This window comes from Orycteropus afer, unplaced genomic scaffold (genome assembly GCF_000298275.1).
Source record: "Orycteropus afer afer isolate SDZICR_OR568_19922 unplaced genomic scaffold, OryAfe1.0 scaffold00455, whole genome shotgun sequence".
NCBI classification, from domain to species: Eukaryota; Metazoa; Chordata; class Mammalia; order Tubulidentata; family Orycteropodidae; genus Orycteropus; species Orycteropus afer.
Genome location: NW_006922042.1, coordinates 1,832,928 through 1,856,268, shown reverse-complemented (window position 1 = coordinate 1,856,268; position 23,341 = coordinate 1,832,928). Strand labels below are relative to the sequence as shown.

General features: G+C 43.7%; 1 protein-coding gene across 1 annotated transcript; it reads left to right on the top strand.

Moving 5' to 3' along the window:
• On the top strand, positions 1-17,416 carry BTNL9 (butyrophilin like 9). The gene is made up of 10 exons (XM_007954284.1): positions 1-112; positions 1,881-2,228; positions 3,778-4,059; positions 6,021-6,149; positions 6,357-6,389; positions 7,681-7,701; positions 12,663-12,683; positions 12,924-12,950; positions 15,655-15,681; positions 16,791-17,416. The coding sequence occupies exons 1-10, from the start codon at positions 1-3 to the stop codon at positions 17,414-17,416; spliced, it is 1,626 nt and encodes a 541-aa protein (XP_007952475.1).
• Positions 17,417-23,341: the final 5,925 nt, after the last annotated feature.

Here is a 23,341-nt window from a genome sequence, read left to right as displayed (position 1 = left end):
ATGGCAGATTTCCCAGTCTCCCTGAAATCCTTGCAGCTTGTAACTCTGCCCAGCTGTCTCTTCTTCCTCACCAACCTCTTCCTCCTCTTCCCACCTGGGAAGCCAAACTTAGGTAGAGTGTCTGATCCATACCCTATCCAGCCAAGACATGAGCACCTCAGCTTCTATCCATCTCTCCTTTTCCCAGATGCAGTCCCAGGCAGAGATCTTATAACCTAGTACCAGTGACTAATAACACATGAAGATTTCCACCCCAGTTGTTAAATTGCTACTTCCTCTGATCATCAAGCCCCTTAATGTTCCACCACCATTTCTCCAATTACTAGCATCCCTTACACGCTTTTCCATGACCCCACGGTTAACAGGCATCAAAGGAGGCATATCAGGAAGGTGCCAGGAGATTCTTATTGGTCTGTGCTTATGCTAAGCTGGTTGGTAAATATTTTTTCACTCCACCCCTGTGTGTAGGCCTGAGGAGTAGGAAGGACCTCTGTCCAACCATCTCTCATGAAAGAAGAAGCCAATAGAGGCAGCCAACTAGTTATTTGCATGAATTAGTTATGCAAATACATTACCCTGACCCCCTGGACTGGAAACCAGGGACATCTGGGTGACTGAGGCACAGGTCTTCAAGAAGCTTAGAGTCAAGGTAGGAGACTGAACATGACATAAGCAACTGTCCAGCTGCGTGACCAAGGTTACAAGAGAACTATATCTGAAGACTTGGGGAGCACAGGTAAGAGAGCAATTTGTTTCTCCTGGAAAGCCAAGAAGAGCCATAGAGAGGAGATGCTGTTCAAGCTGAGCCTGAAAGAATGTGCATTCTTCAGGAAGATGACATGTGGAGGGTAAACTGAGTCAGGGTGTGTCATACAGAGGGTCAGGCATCGAGTAGGGAGAGAGAGCCAGAAATAACTTGGACAGGGAAGCTGGTAGGAAGCGTGTTGGACCTTCACCCAGTGGGCGGCAAGGTAGCATAAACAAAAAAAGGTGCCCCTATATTCTATGAGAAAAATGAAGGAGGAGGAGGGATCCATGGAGGGAGAGTTTGGGTATGTGATTTTTGTTGAAACTGGAAGGAAGGAATGAGGTGCATGGAGGTCAGAGAGAAGAAAGTGAGGCCCTGCTGAGTGGCAAGGAACAGCTCACGCAAAGGAACAGCAGCTGGAACCAGCCACCCTCATGAAATTGCAGAAAACAGCTAAGTTTGCAGAGAACGGAGGGGCCACAGGGAGATATCACTGATGAGGAGGGCAATCAAATGAAAGATCATGATAAATAAAAGTCTTGATGGCAAGATTTGCTGTTTAGACAGTTAAAGTCATGAATCTGGGAGCCCCTATAGATCCTTAAAATATATTTTGTTATTAGAGGAGCTGCATGTGTCCAGTATAAAGAATTAGAAATCAGACAAGCAAAAATAGGAAAATTTCTATTCTTATTGTGCATAAATCACCAACATCAACAATTTGCTGTATCTCCTTTCTGATCTTTTTCTCTGCTTATTCACACAAACATATCTGCTTTTTATCAAATGGGATTTATTTAGTAGTAGTAGGTATACTGTTTTGAAACTTGCTTTTTATGACAAAGATTCTATTTCTGTAACTTTTCATTTCATTTAATACCTTGACCATAATCAAATTTACATAATTGTCTCTAAAATAACAGTTGCAAACCAATAACTAGCCCAGCGCAACCCAGTGTATCTGGTTGTAATGTCCCTTGTGTATTTTTTTAACATAGTACACTTATTTTTTAAAATAACAATTACTTGCTCAAGAAACCAATGCAGTTGTTCTGTAGAATGTCCTACATGTGCCATTTGATTAGTTTACCAGATAAGGGGTGTGATGGAAAATTATGGCTCTTCATCCTAGAGGACATCAAGGTGGTAGGCCCTGGGGAATCCATCCTGGCCCTCGTTGGGGAAGAAGTGGAGTTCTCATGCCACCTGTCACCGTACCTGGACGCTGAGCACATGGAGATCCTCTGGTTCCGGAGCCGGGCCTCTGATGTGGTCCACCTGTACCAGGAGCGGCAGGAGCTCTCCAGCCGGCAGATGGCAGAGTTCCAGAATAGGACCAAACTCATCAAGGATGAAATCAGAGATGGCAGCGTGATCCTGCAGCTCCATAGTGTCATCCCATCTGACGAGGGTCCCTACGGATGCCGCTTCATCTCCAGTGACTTCACTGGGGAAGTTATCTGGCAGTTGGAGGTAGCAGGTAGGTGACCTGACCACACCCCAGTGGAGCAGAAAGAGAAAGAATCAATTTGGATAGAACTGTGTAGCTTGCAGAGGAGCTCTTGTGGTGCAGTGCCTAAGGCATTTGACTGCTAACTAGAAGTTAAAACCCCACAGCTGCTCTGGGGAAGCAACATGGGGCAATCTACTTCTGTACAGATTTATGGCTAATGGGGGTCACTATGAGTCAGAATCAACTCAATAGCAGTGGGTTTTGGCTTTGCTTGAGTAGGTACAGAAATACAAATAAAGGGAGAATATCTCTAATTAAAAAAAATAAAAAACCAAAACCTATCAATAAACAGAGGGAAAGATTGTTAGAAAATGAGCAAGATATATGAATAGTCCACAAACAAAGATACACAAATGACTCTTAAACTTGGAAAAGATGGTCACTTTTACTCATAATGAGAGAAAATCAAATTAAAGTTATACTGATGTATAATTTTTCAACTATCAAAAAAAAAAAACCCACCAAACTCACTGCCGTAGAGTCGGATCCAACTCACAGCGACCCCTCCTTGAGTTTCCGAGGCAGTATCACTATGGAAGTAGATTGCCCCATCTTCCTTCCAAGGAGTGGCTGGTGGGTTTGAACCACCAGCCTTCTGGTTAGCAGTCAAATGTCTTAGGCACTATTCTACCAGAGCTCCTTTTCACATATTAGGTTGGCAAAAATTCAAAAATTGACCACTCACTCTGTTGATAGAGCTATAGAGAAGCAGGTCCTCTCATACCTTGCTGGTGGAGTTCGAAATCATGATGCTCCAGTAGATGGAACTTGGCAATATTTAATAGAACTACTTGTGCATCTACCTTTATACACAGCAAACCCATCTCTAGGAATTTACCCTGAAGATATACCGCCAATTAAAAGAAAAGCACATGCATAAATGTAATCCTTGTAGTATTGTTTGTAATTGTGAAACACTGGAAACAGCCAACACCCAAGTATAGGTGACAGAGTGGTATACCCATACAATGGAGTACTATGCAGTTAGAAAAGAAAAAAATGAAGAGAAGCTACTCAAACTGATGTGATTTCTAGGGTTTATTGTTAAGAGAAAAAAACAAGTTATAAAAGAAGTTCAAATATGTAAACTTTTGTTAAGAAAGAATGAAAATCATATTTTTTGAACCATAGTACTGTTTTACATATTTAAAAAATGAAGCTAATTCCACAAGGATATGGAAATAAGAGAGCCCAAGCACTGAGCTCTGGGGGCATTAAGTAGACAAGACATTCTACTGGAATTCAGGATGGGGCACTTCTTCATTCTGGAGGGACTATCTGTTGTGTATCAGGACTAAAGTTCAGTAGCACTTTCCCATCAAATGTCCCACTCCATATTTTCAAATGTCCCTCAGGGGTAGTACTGGCCCACATGCCACCATTGATCTTAACTGTCACGTACAGTCCATGGGTGAGGGCTTCCTGGTAGCCACTGCAAATGCCGAATGGTGTCATGAGCTTCATGAGCACCTTCTGGGAAAGAGCCTGATATTTGTCACTCCTTTGCCTCTTCTAGGGCTAGGATCAGACCCTCACATCTCCCTTGAGGGCTTCAAGGAGGGAGGTATTCACCTGAGGTGCAGCTCCAATGGCTGGTACCCCAAGCCCAAGATTCAATGGAGAGACCATCAAGGACAGTGCCTGCCTCCTGAGTCTGAAGCCATCATTCAGGAGGCCCAGGGCCTGTTCAGTCTGGAAACATCTGTGGTCTTCCGAGAGGGAGCCCACAGCAATGTGTCCTGCTCCATCCAGAACCCCCTCCTCGTCCAGAAGAAAGAGTTTGTGGTCCAGATAGCAGGTCAGTGGTTCCAGGTCACCCTCATCTTCCTAGTTATCATGTTTTCCAGGTCCATTGTTCCAAAGCTTGTCTGTAAGGACACAATGGCTTGCATGCACGTGGGGTGGGCTGGGCTTCACACCTGAAAAAGTCAGCAACTAAGTCTACTAAGAGCACAACTGACAACCCACACAGTAAATGGGGGCTGGGGGTGGGAGTAGGAAAGGCACAAAATCTATGTAACAAAGGTCACACACTAAATCCCATAACCTCTACTCATCAGAAGTCATCATAAAAGCCTAACCAGCCAGTGACCACTGAATCAATTCCTACTTATGATGACCCCGTGTGTGGCACAATAGAATTGTATTCCATAGAGTTTTTAATGGGCAGTTTTCACAAACAGATCACCAGACCTTTCTTCTGAGGTGCCTCTGAATGAATTCAAGCCTCCTCTTTTCTGCTTAGCAACTTAGCACGCAAACTATTTGCACCACTCAGGGACTCCCCATGAGCACCTACTTGTTCCTAATTTCATCCCGTAAGCAGTGTTTATTGAGCACTTACAATGTGCCCCAAACTACTGCCCTCAGGTCCGTATTCTAGTATGGGAAATGGAAAAATTAGGTAATTACATCATATTTTAGAAGCTATTAGTTGCTATGGAGGAAAATGAAGCAGTGAAGGGTACTAGAGAGTGGCAGGATGTGTATATGGATTTAAAAGAGATGGGTCAGGGAGGAGATTTAGGTGAGACCATTATCTACTATCAAAGTTGTATTATGAGGCACTCATAGAAGGTAAGGAACTCTGGTGGCACAGTGCCTAAGGTGTTTGACTGCTAACCAGAAGCTTGGCAGTTCAAACCCACCAGCTGCTCCACTCAAGGAAGATGGGGCAAACTCCTTTCCGTAAAGATTTACTGCCTTGGAAACCAAACAGGGGTTGCTATGAGTCAGAATCAACTTGATGGTAGTGGGGTGGGTCATAGAAGGGTGCAGGCTGAACTTCCAGTGTTTAATGTGCATGGCTATAATTGTTTTAGGACCTGTGGTGGCATACTGCCAAAGGCATTTGACTGCTAACCAGAAGGCTGGTAGTTCAAACCCACCAGCCACTCTTCAGAAGGAAGACTGGGCAATCTACTTCCATAGAGATACTGCCTCAGAAACCCACGGAGGGGTGGCTATGACCGAAATTGACTTGACAGCAGTGAATTTGGTTATATATATATGAAAGGCAGCCTGGGGAGAGAGGAGGGGAACTATGATCAGTATGCCAGTTTCTCTAAAGGTGTGGTGGGAACACAGGTAGAAACCAAGTGTTTGCAACCAAGTGAGGTGATTAGTGGATTCCACAGTGCTGGCACAGAGCAATAATTCACTGGGCTTGAACTATAACTACCTTGGGTTGTATTGTCTTTCATGTGTAGAACAAGAGTGGGCAGGAGTACTGGAAGATCAGGAGCTGTGGTCACAGATGTTCTAAGCTGGGACAAGTAGGCAGGGTCCACCACCTTGTCTCAATTCACATCCTTTGGTTTGCAGCACTGTGTTCTTTGGCTTAACAAATTTAAGTCTGCCACTATTGCACATTATGCTACCTGGGCAGTGTGTGGAGCAGTTGCTCTTATGCCCATTCTACAGAGTGCTATGGTGAGGCCCAGAAGGCTGAATGGACCAAATGAAAGGCACTTGGAAAGTTTTCCAGCAGGTGGGTTCCAGGATAGTCTTCTCACTTAGTGTTGAAATCCACTGCCATCAAGTCGATTCTGACTCATAGCAACGCCCGCTGGGTTTCCGAGGCACTAAATCTTTAAGGAGGTTGATTGCCTGGTCTTTCTTCTGCCAAGTGGTAGGTGGATTTGAACTGCCAAACTTCTGGTTAGCAGTCAAATACCTTAGACACTGTGCCACCACAGCTCCTTACTTAGTGTTAAGTGGTGTCAAAAATCGAGACAATTCCCTTGGGATATTTTCCAGATGTTTTTTTACCCAGAACCTCCCCCTGGAAGGGAGCTTTCCTTGGGACACTGGCAGTACTGCCGCTGCTCCTCGCTCTCCTAATGATAATGGTGCTGTACTTTTTTCAGAAGCAACGGAGAACTCAAGGTAGGAGAGAGGTCCTGGGCTCACCTTCCTAATACTGGCTTTGCTGAGGGAGGGAAGTTGTGCAAAGGGCATGAGAGGGTGGCAGAAACTGGACTTCAGAGTGGCTTATGGAGGCACTATTCTGCCTGGAGGCAGGGCTGGAAGGCAGGTAGAAATAGGCAGGGAGGGCACATTCTCACCTCTTCTCCCCCTTTTTCTTCCTTTCAGAGAAGCTAAAGAAGCTGGCAGAGAAGGAAAAAGGTAATGGCAGAAGAGGCATATTTTTCCTCCACATCCCTGACTGCCAAAGGGGAAGGTGCTGGGTCAACAGGGCAGCACCTCAGGCCCTGGGAGACTAAAGAGCTGGGCAGAGAGGGGTTGGTGCAGAGAAGGGTCACTCTTTCCCTCCCCACACCTCAGTAGAGCCCTCTCATTCTGGCTTTCAGCCTGGGCTGCTATAATGCAGGGAGCCTGGATAGAGTCTGTGCACTTGGGGGAATTGAGGTCTCAGTCAGTGGCATCAGGAGGGGGGTGAGTGGGATGGTGCAGACCACACCAGGTGATACTGTCAGAGGGAATAACACCACCATGATTATCTATAAAACTTCTGTGCAGTGTTTCAGCAGAAATTTATTACTTTTTGTAAAAATATCCCTGTAGTTAGTTATAACAACAAAAACATTTTCCATAAGCCCAGCTTATAGGTATCAATATACTTGCAAGGCTAAAACACTATGCTGATTTCCTTTTAGAACCCTTTAATGCGCTCTGGTAGCATAGTGTCTAAGGCACTTGACTGCTAATCAGAAGGCTGGTGGTTCAAACCCCCAGCCACTCCTCAGAAGGAAGGTTGGGCAATCTACTTCCGTAGTGATACCGCCTGGGAAACCCAAGGAGGGGTAGCTATGACTCGGGTCCAACTCAATGGCATATAACAACAACAACAACAATGTGCTTTGGTCAGAGCTGTCATTATGACCCCAATTACCATGACAGATTGAATCACGTAGTTTCCTCTGCAGGCACTACGAGCGCACATATGCACAGTTGTTTTTGTTGCTACCAGTGGTTTTATCAAATTTTTGCTGATTTTATCTAATTTTTCTGGTGTTTTGGCTACAACATTGTGGTGATTAGTAGTTGTGAACTTACACCAAAACTTTTTTGAAGATAAAGTAGCAATTAAACAAAAATAGGGAGAAAAATTGAAAAGGCTTCTCATCAGTTAGTAAGAATGTTGCAACGAATAAAAGCATATTTCAAAGTAGAAAGATTTCACAAAAACTTTGTTTGTATTCACGTAACCTAAGAAATATTACAGTTAAGCAATTTACAAGTGAAGATGTCACATATTCTATACTTAAAATTGATGATAAACATGACTAAGATTCTGTGCAGTCTGGTATGGAAGCCCATGGGGGAGTGTGTGACACCGTGAGTTACTGCCCTGACACCAACCCTAGCAATGCCACTAGTCTCAGTGTTCATCAATCTGTCCTATCTGATTCGTGCCCCACCTGAGAAATTTTTCTTTTCTTCATTTCTCTTCCAGGGAAACTCACAGCAGAGCTGGGTATGTTCTGGATGGCTACACTGTTGGCTGCTGGCAAAGTACCTGCGTGGGTTATGGAAGGGAGGAGTGGTTTTAGGCTTTCCTGTGGATAGAAATGCAAGAGAAACAAATTAATCCTAAATCCACTTTTCTGCCCCTCGAACCTCTCCACTCCTGAACTAGAGAAAGACTGACTGTGTGCCCCTGCGCAGCTGCCCACCAGCTCTAACTTGAGATACTTAAGACAGATCCTAAGGAGCCCTGATTGTGCAATGGTTAAGCAGTAGACTGTTAACAAAAAAATCTGTGGTTCAAGGTAGAAAAGACCTGGCAATCTGCTCCTTGTGGCCTTTTCTGTCACACAGGAAACCTACAGGACAGAGTAGAACTGCCCCACAGGGTTTCCAAGGCCATAATCTTTACAGAAGCAGATTGAAACATCTTTGTCCTGCTGAGCAGCTGTGGGTTCGAACCACCAACTTTTCAGCTAGCAGCCAAGCTCTTCACAACTCTACCACCAGGGTGCCTTCCAGTAAAGATTGCAGCATAGGAAACCCTATGGGGCAGTTCTACTCTGTCATATATGGTTGCTATGAGGCTATGAATAGGAATCAAGTCAACAGCACCCAACAACAGATATATCCTGCAAATCCCTCCCCACCAAATCATCTGAGTTCAAATTCCACCATTAAACATTTACTCCCTCTGGTTCAGCTTCCTAGAATGTCTTTCTCTTTTTAAAGAAAATGCCACTGGGAAGGGTGGCACATTGAATGTGTGCTAAAGTAGGACTAATTTATCAGAGTCACTTTTCTCCACAAAGGAACTCAGCAGCTCACTACTACAGGGTGTGGAGTTTATACATAGGAAGGTAGAAATGGAAAGTGTGAGCCCAAAGGAAGGGAGAATTGGGAAGAAGGCCACAATGAGTGAGGGAAATACCTCAAGAGAACCAACTGGCCTGCTCAGCAATACTCCAGACAAAACTGTGAGGTTGGGGAAATTAGTCCGGGGGCGGGGGGGCATCTGTAAAACATCACTGGAGTCCCTGGGTGGTGCATAGAGTTAAGTCCTGTGCTGCTAACCAACCACAGAGGCCTCAGAAGTAAGGCCAGGTGATCTTCCAAAAAGTCACAGCCTTGAAAAACTTATGGAATGCAGTTCTACTCTGCACACTTGGGTCTCAATGAGTCCAAATTGACTCCACAGCAACAAGTCACTAACACTGTAGTCTGCATTAGTGTATAGTGTTCCCTTTTCTAGATGCATTAACTCTTTCAAAGAAAGCATAGGATGTAGATATCAAAGGAATGCTTTTCTAGAGGCAAAATGTCAGTTCTTCGCATGTGGGCAGGGAAAAATAACTGTGATTTTCCTCCCAGTACTTGACTCCTAATCAGAAGGCTGGTGGTTCAAACCCACCAGCCACTCCTCGGAAGGAGTGGGCAATCTACTTCTATAGTGATACTGCCTTGGCAACCCAAGGAGGGATTGCTATGAGTCGGGGCTGACTCGACAGCACATAACAACAACTTTAAATAAAAGTACCCAGAAGTGGCCCTGAGGCTCATGCAGGCTGTGTGCAGTACCTCTATAATTATTAAGGAACTCCTCCCCAGAAAAAGTTTGTGATTCTAGGGCTGATGAGCGTAACCTCTTTAAACTAGGCCTGAACCATAGAAAGAGGGCCCTCAATACCAAGATTGGTTTTCCCTTCCAGGTCCTGTGCAGATTTCTGCCTGTAAGCAAACAACAGGACAAGGCAACAGAATCCCACAGATAGGCCGCTCTTATTAGGGCGGCACAGATGCAAGCATGGGTTTGGCGTTGTTGTTGTTGTTAGTGCCGTTGAGTTGGCTCTGAATCATAGCGACCCTATGTACAACAGAACGAAAAACGGCCAAGTGTTGCACCATCCTCAAAACCTTTGCTATGCTTCAGCCCATTGTTGTAGCCACTGTGTCAATCCATCTCATTGAGGGTTTCCCCTTTTTCACTGACCCTCTACGTTAGCAAGCATATATCCTTCTCTAGGGAATGGTCCTTCTGACAACATGACCAAAGGAGGTGAGATGAAGTCTGGCCATTCTCACTTCCAAGGAGCATTCTGGTTACACTTCTTCAAGGATAGATTTGTTCATTCTTCTGGCAGTCCATGGTATTTTCAGTATTCTTGCCAATACCACAATTCAAAGACATCAGCTCTTCTTTGGTCTTCCTTATTCGTTGTCTAGCTTTCATATGCATATGAGGTGATACAAAATACCATGGATTGGGTTAGGCATCCCCTAGTCTTCAGTGACATCTTTCCTTCTTAACACTTTAAAGAGGTATTTTGCACATTTTCCCAGTGCAATATGATGTCTGATTTCTTGACTTCTGCTTCCATGGGTTTTGATTGTGGATCCAAGTGAAATGAAATCCTTGACAACTTCAATCTTTTCTTCATTTATTATGATGTTGCTTATGGTCCAGTTGTGAGGATTTTCATTGTCTTTACATTGAAGTGTAATCCATATTGAAGATAGTAGTTTTGGATCTTCATCAGTGTTTCAAATCTTCACTTTCAGCAAACAAGGTTGTGTCATCTGTATATCGCAAGTTGTTAATAAGTCTTCCTCCAATCTTGATGCTGTATGCTTCATATAGTTCAGCTTCTTGGATTATTTGCTCAGCATACAGATTGAATAAATATGGTAAAAGGATACAATCCTGACACACACCCTTCTTGATTTTAAATCATTCAGTATTCCCTGGTTTGTTCTAATTTCAGCCTCTTGGTCTATGTACAGTTTCCTCATGAGCACAATTAAGTGTTCTAGAATTCCATTCTTTGCAATGTTATCCCTAAATTGTTATGATCCACACAGTCAAATGTCTTCACATAGTCAATAAAACACAGGCAAACATCTCTCTGGTATTCTTTGCTTTCTGCCAAGGTACATCTGACATCAGCAATGATATCCTTCATTCCACATCCTCTTCTGAATCCACTTTGAATTTCTGGTAGTCCCCAGTCAATACACTGCTGCAATCATTTCTTCAGCAAAATTTTACTTGCATGTGATATTAATGATATTGTTCAATAATTTCCACATTCTGTTGGATTACCTTTCTTTGGAATGGGCAGAAATACCTATTTCTTAGAGTCACTTTGGCCAGGTAGTTGTCTTCCAAATTTCTTGGTATAAACGAGTAAGCACCTCCAGTGCTGCATCTGTTTGTTGAAACATCTACATGGGTATTCCATCAATTCCTGGAGCCTTGTTTTTCACAAATTCCTTCAGTGCAAATTGGACTTCTTCCTTCAATACCATTGGTTCTTGATTATATGCTGCCTCCTGAAATAGCTGAACATCAACCAATTCTTTTTAAAACAGTGACTACGTATTCCTTCTATCTTCTTTTGATGCTTCCTGAATTGTTCAATGTTTTGCCCACAGAATACTTCATTACTGCAATTTGAGGCTTGATTTTTTTTTTCTTCAGTTCTTTTAGCTTGAGAAATGCCAAGCATGTTTTTTCCTTTTGGTTTTCAACTCCAAGTCTTTGCACATTTCACTGAATACTTTACTTTTGCCTGCTCAAGCTGCCCTTTGAAATCTTCTGTTCAGCTCTTTTATTTCATCATTCCTTCCATTCACTTTAGCTACTCTCTGTTCAAGAGTAAGTTTCAGAGTCTCTTCTGACATCCATTTCTGTCTCGTCTTCCTTTTCTGTCTCTTTTCTTCATGTATGATGTTCTTGATATCATCCCACTACTCATCTGGTCTTTGATCAATGCATCAAATCTATTCTTCAGATGGTTTCTAAATTTAGGTGAGATATAATCAAGGTGGTATCTTGGATCTCATTCACTTGTTTTAATTTTGTTCAGCTTCAACTTGAACTTGCATATTAGCAATTGATGTTATGTTCCACTGTCAGCTCCTTTCCTTGTTTTGACTGTTGATATTGAGCTTCTCCATCACCTTTTCCCACAGACGTAGTCAATTTGATTTCTGTGTATTTCATCTGTTGACATCCACGTGTATAGTCATCATTTATGTTGTTGAAAAATGGTATTTGCAATGAATATGTTGTTGGTCTTGCAAAATCTATCATGCAATCTCCAGCATCATTTTCATCACCAAGGCTATATTTTCAAACTATGGATGTTTCTTCTTTGCTTCCAAACATTCGCATTCCCATCACCAGTAATTATCAACACATCTTGACTGCATGTTTGGTCAATTTTAGCATGCAGAAGTTGGTAAAAGTCTTCAGTTTCTTCTTTTTGGCTTTAGTGGTTGGTGTGTAAATTTGAATAAAAGTGTATTAACTGGTCTTCCTGATAGGCATACAGATATTATTCTACCACTGACAGCATTATACTTCAGATAAATCTTGAAACATTCTTTTTGATGATGAATGCAACACTTTTCCTCTTCAATGTGTCATTTCAGGCATAGTAGACCATACAATTATCTGATTCAAAATGGCCATTACCAGTCCGTTTCAGCTCACTCATGCCTAGGATATTGATCTTTATGTGTTTCATTTCATTTTTGACAACTTCTAGTTTTCCTATATTCATACTTCATACATTCCATGTTCTGATTGTTAATGAATGCTTGCAGCTGTTTCTACACATTTTGAGTCATGCCCATCAGGAATGAAAGTCATGAAAGCTTTACTCCATCCACATCATTAAAGTCAATGCTACTTTGAGGAGGCAGGTCTTCCCTAGTCATATTTTGAGTGCCTTCCAACCTGAGAGGTTCATCTTCCAGCACTGTATCAGAAAATGTTTCATGGCTATTCATAAAGTTTTCCAGCAATACATCAGACAGCATTTCACTGTTACTCATAAGGTTTTCAACTGATGTTGAGGTTAGCAGTGGCTTAAAACTAAGCAACCTCTTTCCAGTGGCCTGACTGCCTTGGGGAAGTGGTTCTACTTGTTTGAAGGCTGATGTTTTCTTCTTGGATTTTGCTTACAGGGAAGCTTCAGACAGAACTTGGTAAGTGATCCTTCTTAAAACTATTTTTTCTTGTCCCTCTTTTGCATCTGGTTATCCATGTATCTTCTTTTCATCTCCCACCCAGGTAGGATGCCCAGGTTGGCACCCTGCTGGCTGTGTGGATGACAGAAAGACAAAGGGGGAGAAGAAAGGGAGTGGTGGGTACAAAAGAAGATGTGTGAGCAAAACAAGCTGTGAGCTCCTGATGTTCTAATCCATGTTTTTCCTTCGCTGATGCAGACTGGAGAAGAGCTGAAGGCCAGGCTGGTGAGTGAAGTGCCTTTTCCCTTACCCTATTTTACATTTAAAGACCAGTCAGATTTGCTCTGATTAACTACATTTCATTCTGATTTCATTCCATAGCCTTACACACTGCATCCATTACTCTATGTTATCTAGTAAAGGTTATACTCATTTTATTTTTATATTGTTCTGCGGCCTAACCAAACTATAAACCACTCATTCAAATCCTGGATGCACATCAGAATCACCTAGACTCCTGGTGTCCAAGTGGGTCAGGGAGGAGCATGTTTCTACATATGAAAATATTCTTTCTCCATACTTCCCTCTATTCCTCCCTGTTCTGGTTACCTAGTACTGCTCTGACAAGAAGATACCTCAAATGGGATGGCTTGAACAAACAGGAGTTTATTCTCTTACAATTTTGGAGACTAGAAAAGTCCCGGTTCAAAGTGCTGGGCTTTGGGGACTGGGTGAAAGCCCCTCGATCTTGGCTTCAGCTCTGCCTCTGGTTCCTGGCCCACTGCAGCCAGAGGCTTTCTTCATTCAGGCAGCTGCTGACTGCTGAGACTCATAAATCCAACGTCAACAAGTAAAAGGCACAGTCCGATGTTATCAAACCACACAGCAGACCATTGATTCAAGTCCACTGGAAGTCCCAAGGTCAGCAGAGCATGGCAGACTGCTGAACAATGACACAGTTATATGCAGGGTTCAAGCATGCCATAAGCTACAGACCATTCCCCAAAGCTTCTCCTTATATACAGGAAGCAGACCACATCCCTAAGGCAGCTACTCAGCTGCTCACAGTAGATTCCATCCTGGGATTGATTACCAGTCTCATCATTGGGAATACTACATCCAGCTGCCCAGCCACTCAACCAGGCCCTACCAAGCTGACACACAAACTTAACCACCACACTCGCATAAAGCGCACAGTCTACTAGTGTATCTTTAGCTTGTATATCTTCTTACAAATGTGAATTCCTTTTTTCTGCACATGCATTTTACCTTATGGAAATGATGTTTACAATCTTTTGCTGTTTCTTACTTTTTCCCACTCATCACTGTGCCCATGTGTACATCTGGTCTATTTCTCCTTCTTGCTGTGGACCCCACCATTTTAGCCAGCCTCCTCCTGGGTCAGACATCCAGAATGCCTCTAATATCCCAACACCACAAACACTGCTGAATGAATTGCATTAAACATGTTGCCGTATAGCCCCATCTTTGGGCTATCCACCCAGGAGGGGCATTGCTGGCCCTTGGAAAGATACACAGAGAAGAACCCAGAAGGCAATGTCATCCATCCTCCCACCAGCAGAGTGTGTGGAGGCCCATGTGCCCACATCCTATATGAGCCAGCTTTCCAAGTCTGCCTATTCAATGAGGGTAAGCAATTAGTCATTGTTGTTTTAGTTTGCACTCCTCTGAACACTAAGTTTGAGCATCTCTTTATGTGCTCGTTGGCTTCAGGTGCTTCCAATTCTGAAATTTTACAATTAATATTCTTTGCCCATTTTTCTATTGGGGTTGGGAATCCAGTTATTTTTCTACACAGAGAGTCAGTTTTCCCAATGCCATCCATGATTTCTCCACTGATGTGGGGTATTTATCACCTTTAGTGCATATTCAGGTTCCATATATAGATATGCACTTATTACCTCAATCTTTTACTGCTATGACTGTTATAATGCCTGGAAGTATAATTTCTCTTTCTTTTCAAAATTAATGGGCCTTTTTAAACTATAAATTTTAGGGAAGATAAACTCATCAAGTTCCTTTAAAAATATCCAAAAAGAATTTTGCATGGGATTGCTTTGAATTTATAGATAAACTTGGGCAATTATAAAATTGAATTATTCCACACAAATGCTATATATTTTTGAAGGTTTTTCTGATGTAAACCCAGGGTTGAAAAACTGCTATGTTGTGACTTGGTGAATTCTCAGTTGCAAACAAAACAAATCCACTCAGAAAGGCTCATGTTAAAATGAAGGAACATTGAGAGAAGACATGGTCTTTAGAGGACATCTTAGAATGACAGCCATGCTTATCTGAGCCTCCTGTGGACTAATCCTGGCAGGTCAGAGATTGAGACCTTCTTTCCATCCCTCAGGGCATCCAAGCTAGTTATATTGGTTCTCTTGGTCCTTAAGCTCTGCTTTTCCCGACTTCAGCCCACCAGCAGCCTTAGCATAATCAGGTACTGACTTAAAATGCCCTAAGGCACTTGACTGCTAACCAGAAGGCTGGCGGTTCAAACCCACCAGCCACTCCTTGGAAGGAAGGTTGGGCAATCTACTTCCATAGTGATACCACCTCGGAAACCCAAGGAGGGGTCGCTATGAGTCAGCTCTGACTCGACGACACATAACAACAACAACCAACCAAAAACCAAATGCTACCTTCGAGTTGGATCTGACTCATAGGGATCCTTCCTTGGGTTTCTGAGGTGGTATCACTATGGAAGTAGATTGCCCAACCTTCCTTCCGAGGATTGGCTAGTGGGTTTGAACTGCCAGCCTTCTGGTTAATAGTCACATGCTTCAGGCACTACACCACCAGAGCTCCCCAAATCCCAGGAAAATGATGGATCCAGAGGAGTCTGGATCAAAACCACCTGACATAGTGGAACAGGGTTATTCAGTTTGTGAGTGTCTTCATGCTTCCTGAATCTCTCCTCCCTCTGGTTCCAGAGTTACTGATTCAGATCTCTGTTTGGTTTCAGAATGGAGAGCAGCCCAAAGATATGCAGGTAACTGAGCTGAGAAACTGTGACTCAAAGTGGCTCAGGTTGGTTGGATCTTAAAAGGGGGGTAGAGAGGAAATATCTGAGATTAGAAAGATTCTGTTCAGCAGCCAAGCACTTGGGTCTGCCCTCAGAGACATACAGGCACAGCTGCACCCTATGCAACATGACATACACACACCTGCATGTGTACATATTACACACCTACACATATGCACGGGAACTCTGGTAGCATAGTGCCTAAGGCACCTGACTGCTAACCAGATGGCTGGTGGTTCAAACCCACCAGCCACTCCTTGGAAAGAAGAAGGGGCAATCTACTTCAGTAGTGATACTGCCTTGGAAACCCAAGGAGGGGTCACTATGACTCGGGTCCAACTCTAGGGCACATAACAACAAGACACATATGCACACACACATCACACACACAAGCTCACACATGCATTTGTTTCTATCTGGCAAGAAGGGTGCTACTTGGACCTATTTGCAGGAGAGAACATAGTCTATAAGGAAACTCTCAGATCGTCCGGTCCAATCTGACAGAAAGGACCCTCAAGTTCCCCATTCATTAGATGAGTGCGTGTTGGCACGGAGGCGTTGCAGGGGAGAGCACTGAACTAAGTAATGCCTCAAATCCCCTTCAGTTTTAAAATCTTAAAATTGCTGTAGAAGCAAAGCCCAGAGCCCAGTGATGCTCTCAACACTACACAGGCTAATGGGATTGAGGTGGGAGTAGAAGTTGTTGTTGTTGTTGTTATGTGCCGTCGAGTCAAACCCGACTCATAGCGACCCCTCCCGACTCATAGCGACCCCTCCTTGGGTTTCCGAGGCAGTATCACTACGGAAGTAGGATTGCCCAACCTTCCTTCTGAGGAGTGGCTGGTGGGTTTGAACCGCCAGCCTTCTGGTTAGCAGTCAAGTGCTTTAGCCACTATGCTACCAGAGCTCCTAGGAACCCTCTTATCACTTGGAAAGGTTTGGAGTAGTTTGCTCACCACTTCCAGGAGGGTGACCCACTGATTCATCAGGAGAAAACAGAGATTTGCCCTTCTGGCAAAGTTCACAGGCGAGGAGAGAAACGGCTTCCATGGCCCTAACTGTTTGTGTCTGCACAGTGGACGTGACTCTGGATCCAGCCTCAGCGCACCCCAGCCTGGTTGTCTCTGAGGATTGCAAGAGCGTGTCCTCCCGCGCAGAGGCGACTAGCCTGGCCGCGGGCAACCCGCAGATGTTCCTTGAGCAGACGTGCGTGCTGAGCCAAGAGCGCTTCTCAGCAGGCCGCCACTACTGGGAGGTGCACGTGGGCCGCAGGAGCCGCTGGTTCCTGGGCGCGTGCCTGGCAGAAGTGCCTCGAGCGGGGCCTGCGCGCCTGAGCCCCGCCGCCGGCTACTGGGTAATGGGGCTGTGGAATGGTTGTGAGTACTTCGTGCTGGACCCGCACCGCATCGCGCTCACCCTGCGCGTGCCCCCGCGGCGTGTGGGCGTCTTCCTCGACTGTGAGGCTGGAAAGTTGTCCTTCTTCAATGTGTCCGATGGTTCCCACATCTTCACCTTCACCGACACTTTCTCTGGGCCGCTCTGTGCGTATTTCAGGCCCAGAGCCCACGATGGCAGCGAACACACGGATCCCCTGACCATCTGCCAGTTACCCGTTAAAGGGACATGCATCCTCGAAGAGGACGACAGTGACACCTGGTTACAGCCCTATGAGCCTTCAGACCTCACCCTGGGCCTGTGGTGAGGCATTCTGGGTCCTGAGCAGCTTCCTGGATCCTCAGCTGTGCTTTACCCTCCCGTATCCTCTAGAGTAAACAAATGTGCTAACAAGAGCTTCCTCACCAAGTATCAGCCATGGCTAAATCCTCAGCACAGAAGACAGAGAATATACATATGTATTATGATTTTCTTTATGGAAAAGAGGAAATTCCAAAGTTCATTTGTGTGTATTGTAGGATTGAGCAAATAGCTAAATACAATATTGCTGGGAGCCAGTGTTCTCACTGTGGGAGCTAGGGAAGAAATACCGAATTAGGGCGGGGGGGTGGGGGGGTGGGGGGCGCGTATCATGGAGGGGAGAAACCTTGTTGGACTGGAATTAGAGGTGACAGTATATTTTCATATTTTTATAAATTATAGATATATAATATATAATATACATATTTAGTTCTAAAAATGTCTAGAAGCAAAGATACCACATAGCAATGTGTTCACCTAGGGCTCAGATCTTAGTTTTAAAGACTGTTTCCCACTAAAGTGAGTAAAGTGAGCTTGGCACAAGGGCTGTTTCCAGGAGTGGGTCAGAGAAAGTACAAAGTAAGCAGCCTGGAGCATCTTTTGCCAAAAAGTAAAAGCATGCTCAAAAACTGATGGGGACAAAGCAAAAGGGCATAGGAGCCAAGTTGAAGGGACTCCACTGACCACTTATGAGACAATTTGAACATTAAGTATGAGAGCTGCCAGAGTAACCAAGTGATTTATTTTAACATCATTAATGATGAGACAAAGGATATTAGTTTGGCAATCAGGAAGCAAAATATGGACTATATATTAAAGTATTGACATTAAATTTTCTGAGTGTGACATTTGCGCAGTGGTTAGTAAGAGAGTGTTCTTGTTCCTGGAAATATGCGCTAAAGTGTTCAGGGGTTGTGGTACAGTGTATTACTTAATATGGCTCTTCTAGCCATGGCCTTTGTGACTCCCACCAGATGCCTGGGTGGAACTATGCATACGTGAGGTGCTTGTGGCCCACCAGAGGGATTGGATAGCTTGTTAATAACGTACATAAAGTGCATGGCACCCCTGTAGGGGTTGTTGCTGTTGTTAAGTGCCATCGAGTCAGACCCAACTTATAGTGACCCCTCCTCGAGTTGCCAAGGCAGTATCACTACAGAAGTAGATTGCCCAACCTTCCTTCAGAGGAGTGGCTAGTGGGTTTGAACCGCTAGCCTTCCGGTTAGCAGTCAAGTGCCTTAGGCACTATGCTACCAGGGGGTGGACCCATGGAAATAAGGTGTATAGAACCCTAACATGGGGATTTGTCAGTTTTGCCATTTCACTAGGCTTAAAATGAGCCATCCCAAAGGTGAAAAGGAGGGATTTCACTGCCATCAAGAAAGAGCTGTCAGAGGTGTAGCTAGTCCTGAGTTTCCTGTGCTGGATCTCCTCAACCCAAGAGACAGAGGTGTAACACTTTGCTGAGATGGCAGAGACGACAGAAGCAGCAGGCCCAAGAAACCTCCATGAGAAAGAGTGGTGGGCTTTCCAGTCCACAATGCAATAAAGCTGAGTGCCTTTGGGCAGGAGGCTTGCTTTTGGAGTGCAGTGCCTTTCTGGGTGTCTATTCACCAAAGCTGTTGTTGTTGTTAGTAGATTGTCCAACCTTCCTTCCGAGGAGTAGCTGGTGGGTTTGAACCTCCAGCCCCTGGTTAGCAGTCAAGTGCCTTAGGCACTATGCTACCAGAGCTCCCACCCTCACCAAAGCTAAAGGAGTTTTGTAACACTGGCCTGAGAAGGGCAGGGGCTGAGGGCCAAAGCACAGCTGAGAAGAAGTCTGTCCTGATTGAAGAACTATATCCTGACTTGTCTCTAATCCTGAATTGTAATCTTTTACTTCCCTAATAATTGTGAGTATTCTCTGTGAGCTCTGTGTGGCCATTGCAACAGGTTATAGAACTCGGCAGAGAAGTAGAGAGTGCCGTGAACGGGACAATTGGTGTCAGAACTGATAAGAGTTTTGGAGGGTGGCAGCATGCCTTATCTCATGAGAATCAGCCTTGGCTGTTGATGTTGCTGGCGTTCTGGATCCTCTCTCCCCCTAGTGAAGTTAGAACTCAAAGGACTCTGTCCCCATGTCTTTTTTGCAAGGCTAATTCCACAATGTCTTCAACTGACTTTCAAATGGTTAAATGAAAGTTAAATAGATAGATGATAGATAGATAGATAGATATAAAAGGGATAAAGTAAAATGTGTCAAAATGTTAATACTTGGTGAATCTAGTGCATTGTACTATTCATGAAACTTCAGTAGATTTGAAATTTTCTAAAGAGTTGGGGAAAAAATAAGAGATAAAAAAAGGATACACCAAAAAGTTGTGATTATCTGTGGATGTGAAGATGATCAGTTGTTGTTACTTTTTTATTTCTTCTCTGTATCTTTTAAAATGCATCAGTTCTGTAATAAGGGGGAAAAGTCAGTATTTTAAAAAAAGGCTACTGTTTCCGGAATAAATCCTTTAAAAGGAACAATAATAAAACCATTTGTACAATCTTCCGTGATATTGTTTTAGAATTTAAAAGAGTATGCTTGCCTCACCTTTCCCTTAATTGAGGCTGATCTTTCCTTGCCAAGCTTGGCCAGGAGGTGGTGCTCTTCCTCCCCTCTGGATCTTCAGTTTCTCTGACTTGGGCCAGATGTGTATGTGTTCAGCTCCCTGAGGAAGGTCCTGGCTTATGCAGGATGCCTTCAACACCAGGATTAAAGGCAACAAGAATGGACACAAGTTTTAATCCACTCGTGTGGGTTTCTGATTCAAGATCCTTCTCGTGCTTGCTTTAGGGGCTTCCAGCCTGTTCATGAATCTTCTTAAGTCATTTTTGGGGGGCCAACAATGCTTCTTTTCCTTCTTCCTCATGTCAAGGGGAAATGATCACAAGGAAATCTTTTAAAACTTTACAATTGAAAGTATTTGATTGAGCAGTCTTAATGCTTTCATTTCATCTCTATTTTTCAAATCATTGCTTTTGATTGCCTTTATAAAATCTTCCTTTTTGGTCTCTCAGCAGTATCTTATTTTGGACACTTTAATTAACAAATGATCTGTCCAGTTTGCAAACTCTGATCTCATGTCCTGTTCCAATCCCACGGCAGACTAGAGGAGGAGCTTTTGACAGGTTCTTGCTGCTCCTTCAGTGTTGAGACAAGAAGAAAAAATGAGGGAGACAGTGCAGCCACAAAACCCCAGGCCTAGGTCCCCTCTATGCCTATTTCCCTAAGCTTCAGCTGAACCTCTAACCTCTGTTCTATCCTGTTCAGGCCAGAATACCCCTGTGCTCCTCTGATGCTGAGTCCACTCACCCAGCAGACAACATGTCTGGGAAGCAAAATGGCTCTACGTGACTAGCTTTCTAGATGTTCTTTTGACCCACAGGAAACTCAGTTACGTATACCACATTGGGGGGGGGGGTGTTGGGGCAGACTGTTCATAGCTGTTCCTCTCTCCAGGGCCCATATCTTCCAGTTTTCTTTTTTCCTCAGCAGATCAACAAAACTGAAAAGCTAGATTCCAGTCTCTTTTTGCAGGCTTGCAAGCATTCCCAAAAAGTTACATATGATTCTTTTAGTGGTGACTTATAGGAGTGTCAAGGAAGAACACACTCTGCCCTGGCCCCCGCCTCCATACCAAAAAATAAAACCAAACTGACTGCCATAGAGCTGGTTCTGACTCATAGCGACCCCGCCTTGGGTTTCCGAGGCAGTATCTCTACGGAAGTAGATTGCCCAGTCTTCCTTCTAGAGAGTGGCTGGTGGGTTTGAACTGCCAGCCTTCTGGTTAGCAGTCAAATGTCTTAGGCACTATGCCACCAGAGCTCCCTAGAGGCAGAGAATTGCCTCCCATAATGAGCATTCCACTCCCAAGGCCTCATGATGAATCACCTCCCAATCTCTTTCCCTCTCCCCTTCTCCCCAAAGGAAATGAACTCCTCTTTTAGCCACTTATTTGTTTTATACATTTATTTACTTTATTTATGGTCAGTGCCAATCCATAAAATGAGAAATTATGAAGAATCAAAGCAAATCTAAGTAGAGATTCGATACAAAAAAAAAACACAAGCATAAAAATGGGTTCATTGCATACATAGCAGTGTGAGATTCATCAGATCTTGTTTCAAAGAAGGCAAATAATTGCTTTTTTCTTGAAGACTGTGGCTACATCAGGTACAAAATACCTCTATTTACTTATCAGTGTTGTGAACCCAAATTTATTTCTAAAAATAATTTTTCACATTGAAACTGACATAAAAGACATACTTCACAGAATTAAGTCTACTGTTAGTCTTAGTATCAGCCTCAAATGATCTAAAAACTGACTGATACAGGAAGAGTTCCAAATATAGCTGTTCTGATTCTAAAGGTTAAAAAAAAACATTTTCAAAAATAGTTTAAAAGAATTCTGGTATTCTTCCAAGTCTTAACCTTCCACCTACTTGATCTACCATCTTGGGGCTCATTATTTGTGTGCTTCTTAATTTCAAGATTTTAAAATACACCTTCCCAGTAGATCATCTTTATATTTAAGAATTATTTAATAAAACATAAAAATACAGCAGTATTTGAGCATTGTGAGGTCACATACATTTAACCTGTGGAATCAGGTAATAAGTGAATCTGGTGCCCTCTTCTTGTATGAGAATGTCTGTGTGGGAACCTTTTTACTTAACCATGTATAGCTAGGTTTCCAGTTAGGTATGGATGAGCGAAGAGTTTCGTCTCTTGTGGCTCCTGTACATGTTGATGATACCCAGAAAGTTAAATACAATATCAAATCCAAAGCTTTAGAGGAAAGAGATCTGTTCCCCAAAACACAGAGAGACTAACGATAAAAAACTTCACCTATAATTTGTCAGGTTGGAGTCCATACTGACTTTCTTAATGTAGGCATGTAGAAAGTAGAAGATGATGACAAGACCAGTCACTGAACACAGGGTGGTGGCAGCCAGTGGATTTGGGTTGCTGGGTGAGCAGTAGTCCTGTGGAAGAAACATTGGGTGTTTTGGGCATGCCTGTCTCAGTAAGAACAGCATGGTTCCTGTGCACCAAAGCTTGGACCTGAACAACCTGGACTTTTTCCAAGCCTAGGAAGTGCTGAAGGATATCTAGGGTATCAAAATCAACTATGTACCTCTTTATCAACCCCGAGGATGGTCTTTAGTCCTTGGTGATGGCAGCTTTGAATATTCAGGGCTTCTTGGAACCATTGTTGCCAATTTGGGGACAATAGAAATATTCTACTTGATATTCTGCTACATCATATGGTCATGCACATTGCAAACATTTCCCTCAATTTTGTCACTTGCCTATTTAATTTACAATTTCTCTATAGCCCAGAAGCTTAATTTTTCAGTGTATCATGTCTTTCTCTTTGTGGTTTCTTCCATCACTTTCAAGTTCAAGAAGCAATGCCCATCTATACTCACATGGATGTTCACCAGGATCTTGCCACCTGGGGTTCAGCCACATCCTCTGCTTCCAGAAAAGGAGTCTCTGATTTGGAATCAGCAGCCCTGGGCCAGGCCTTTGCAATCCATCACTCCAATTTCTCTTGCTTTCTGCCCAGGCTCCTTCATCAGCAGTTCCACCTTGGCTCTAGGTAGTGTTGTATCTGGTAATTAAGTCTGTTTCCCACCAGTACCAGGGTGCAGGGGCCCCTCCACACTTATGCGACTTGGAGGGCTCCTCCTCCAGCCAGTGGACCCCTGTGTACTGGCTTCCACAGCCTGCATCAGGCCTGGGAACTCTGATCTTTTTCTTCTGTTGCAGCAATGATTTGGAGAAGATTTTGTAGACAGAAGCCCAAAACCATGTCACTGTGGGCTCCGTGCATCCACCACTGCTGCTGCATCCCTGGGACATTCTTCAACCCTCACCTGGATAGTGATCTTGGAG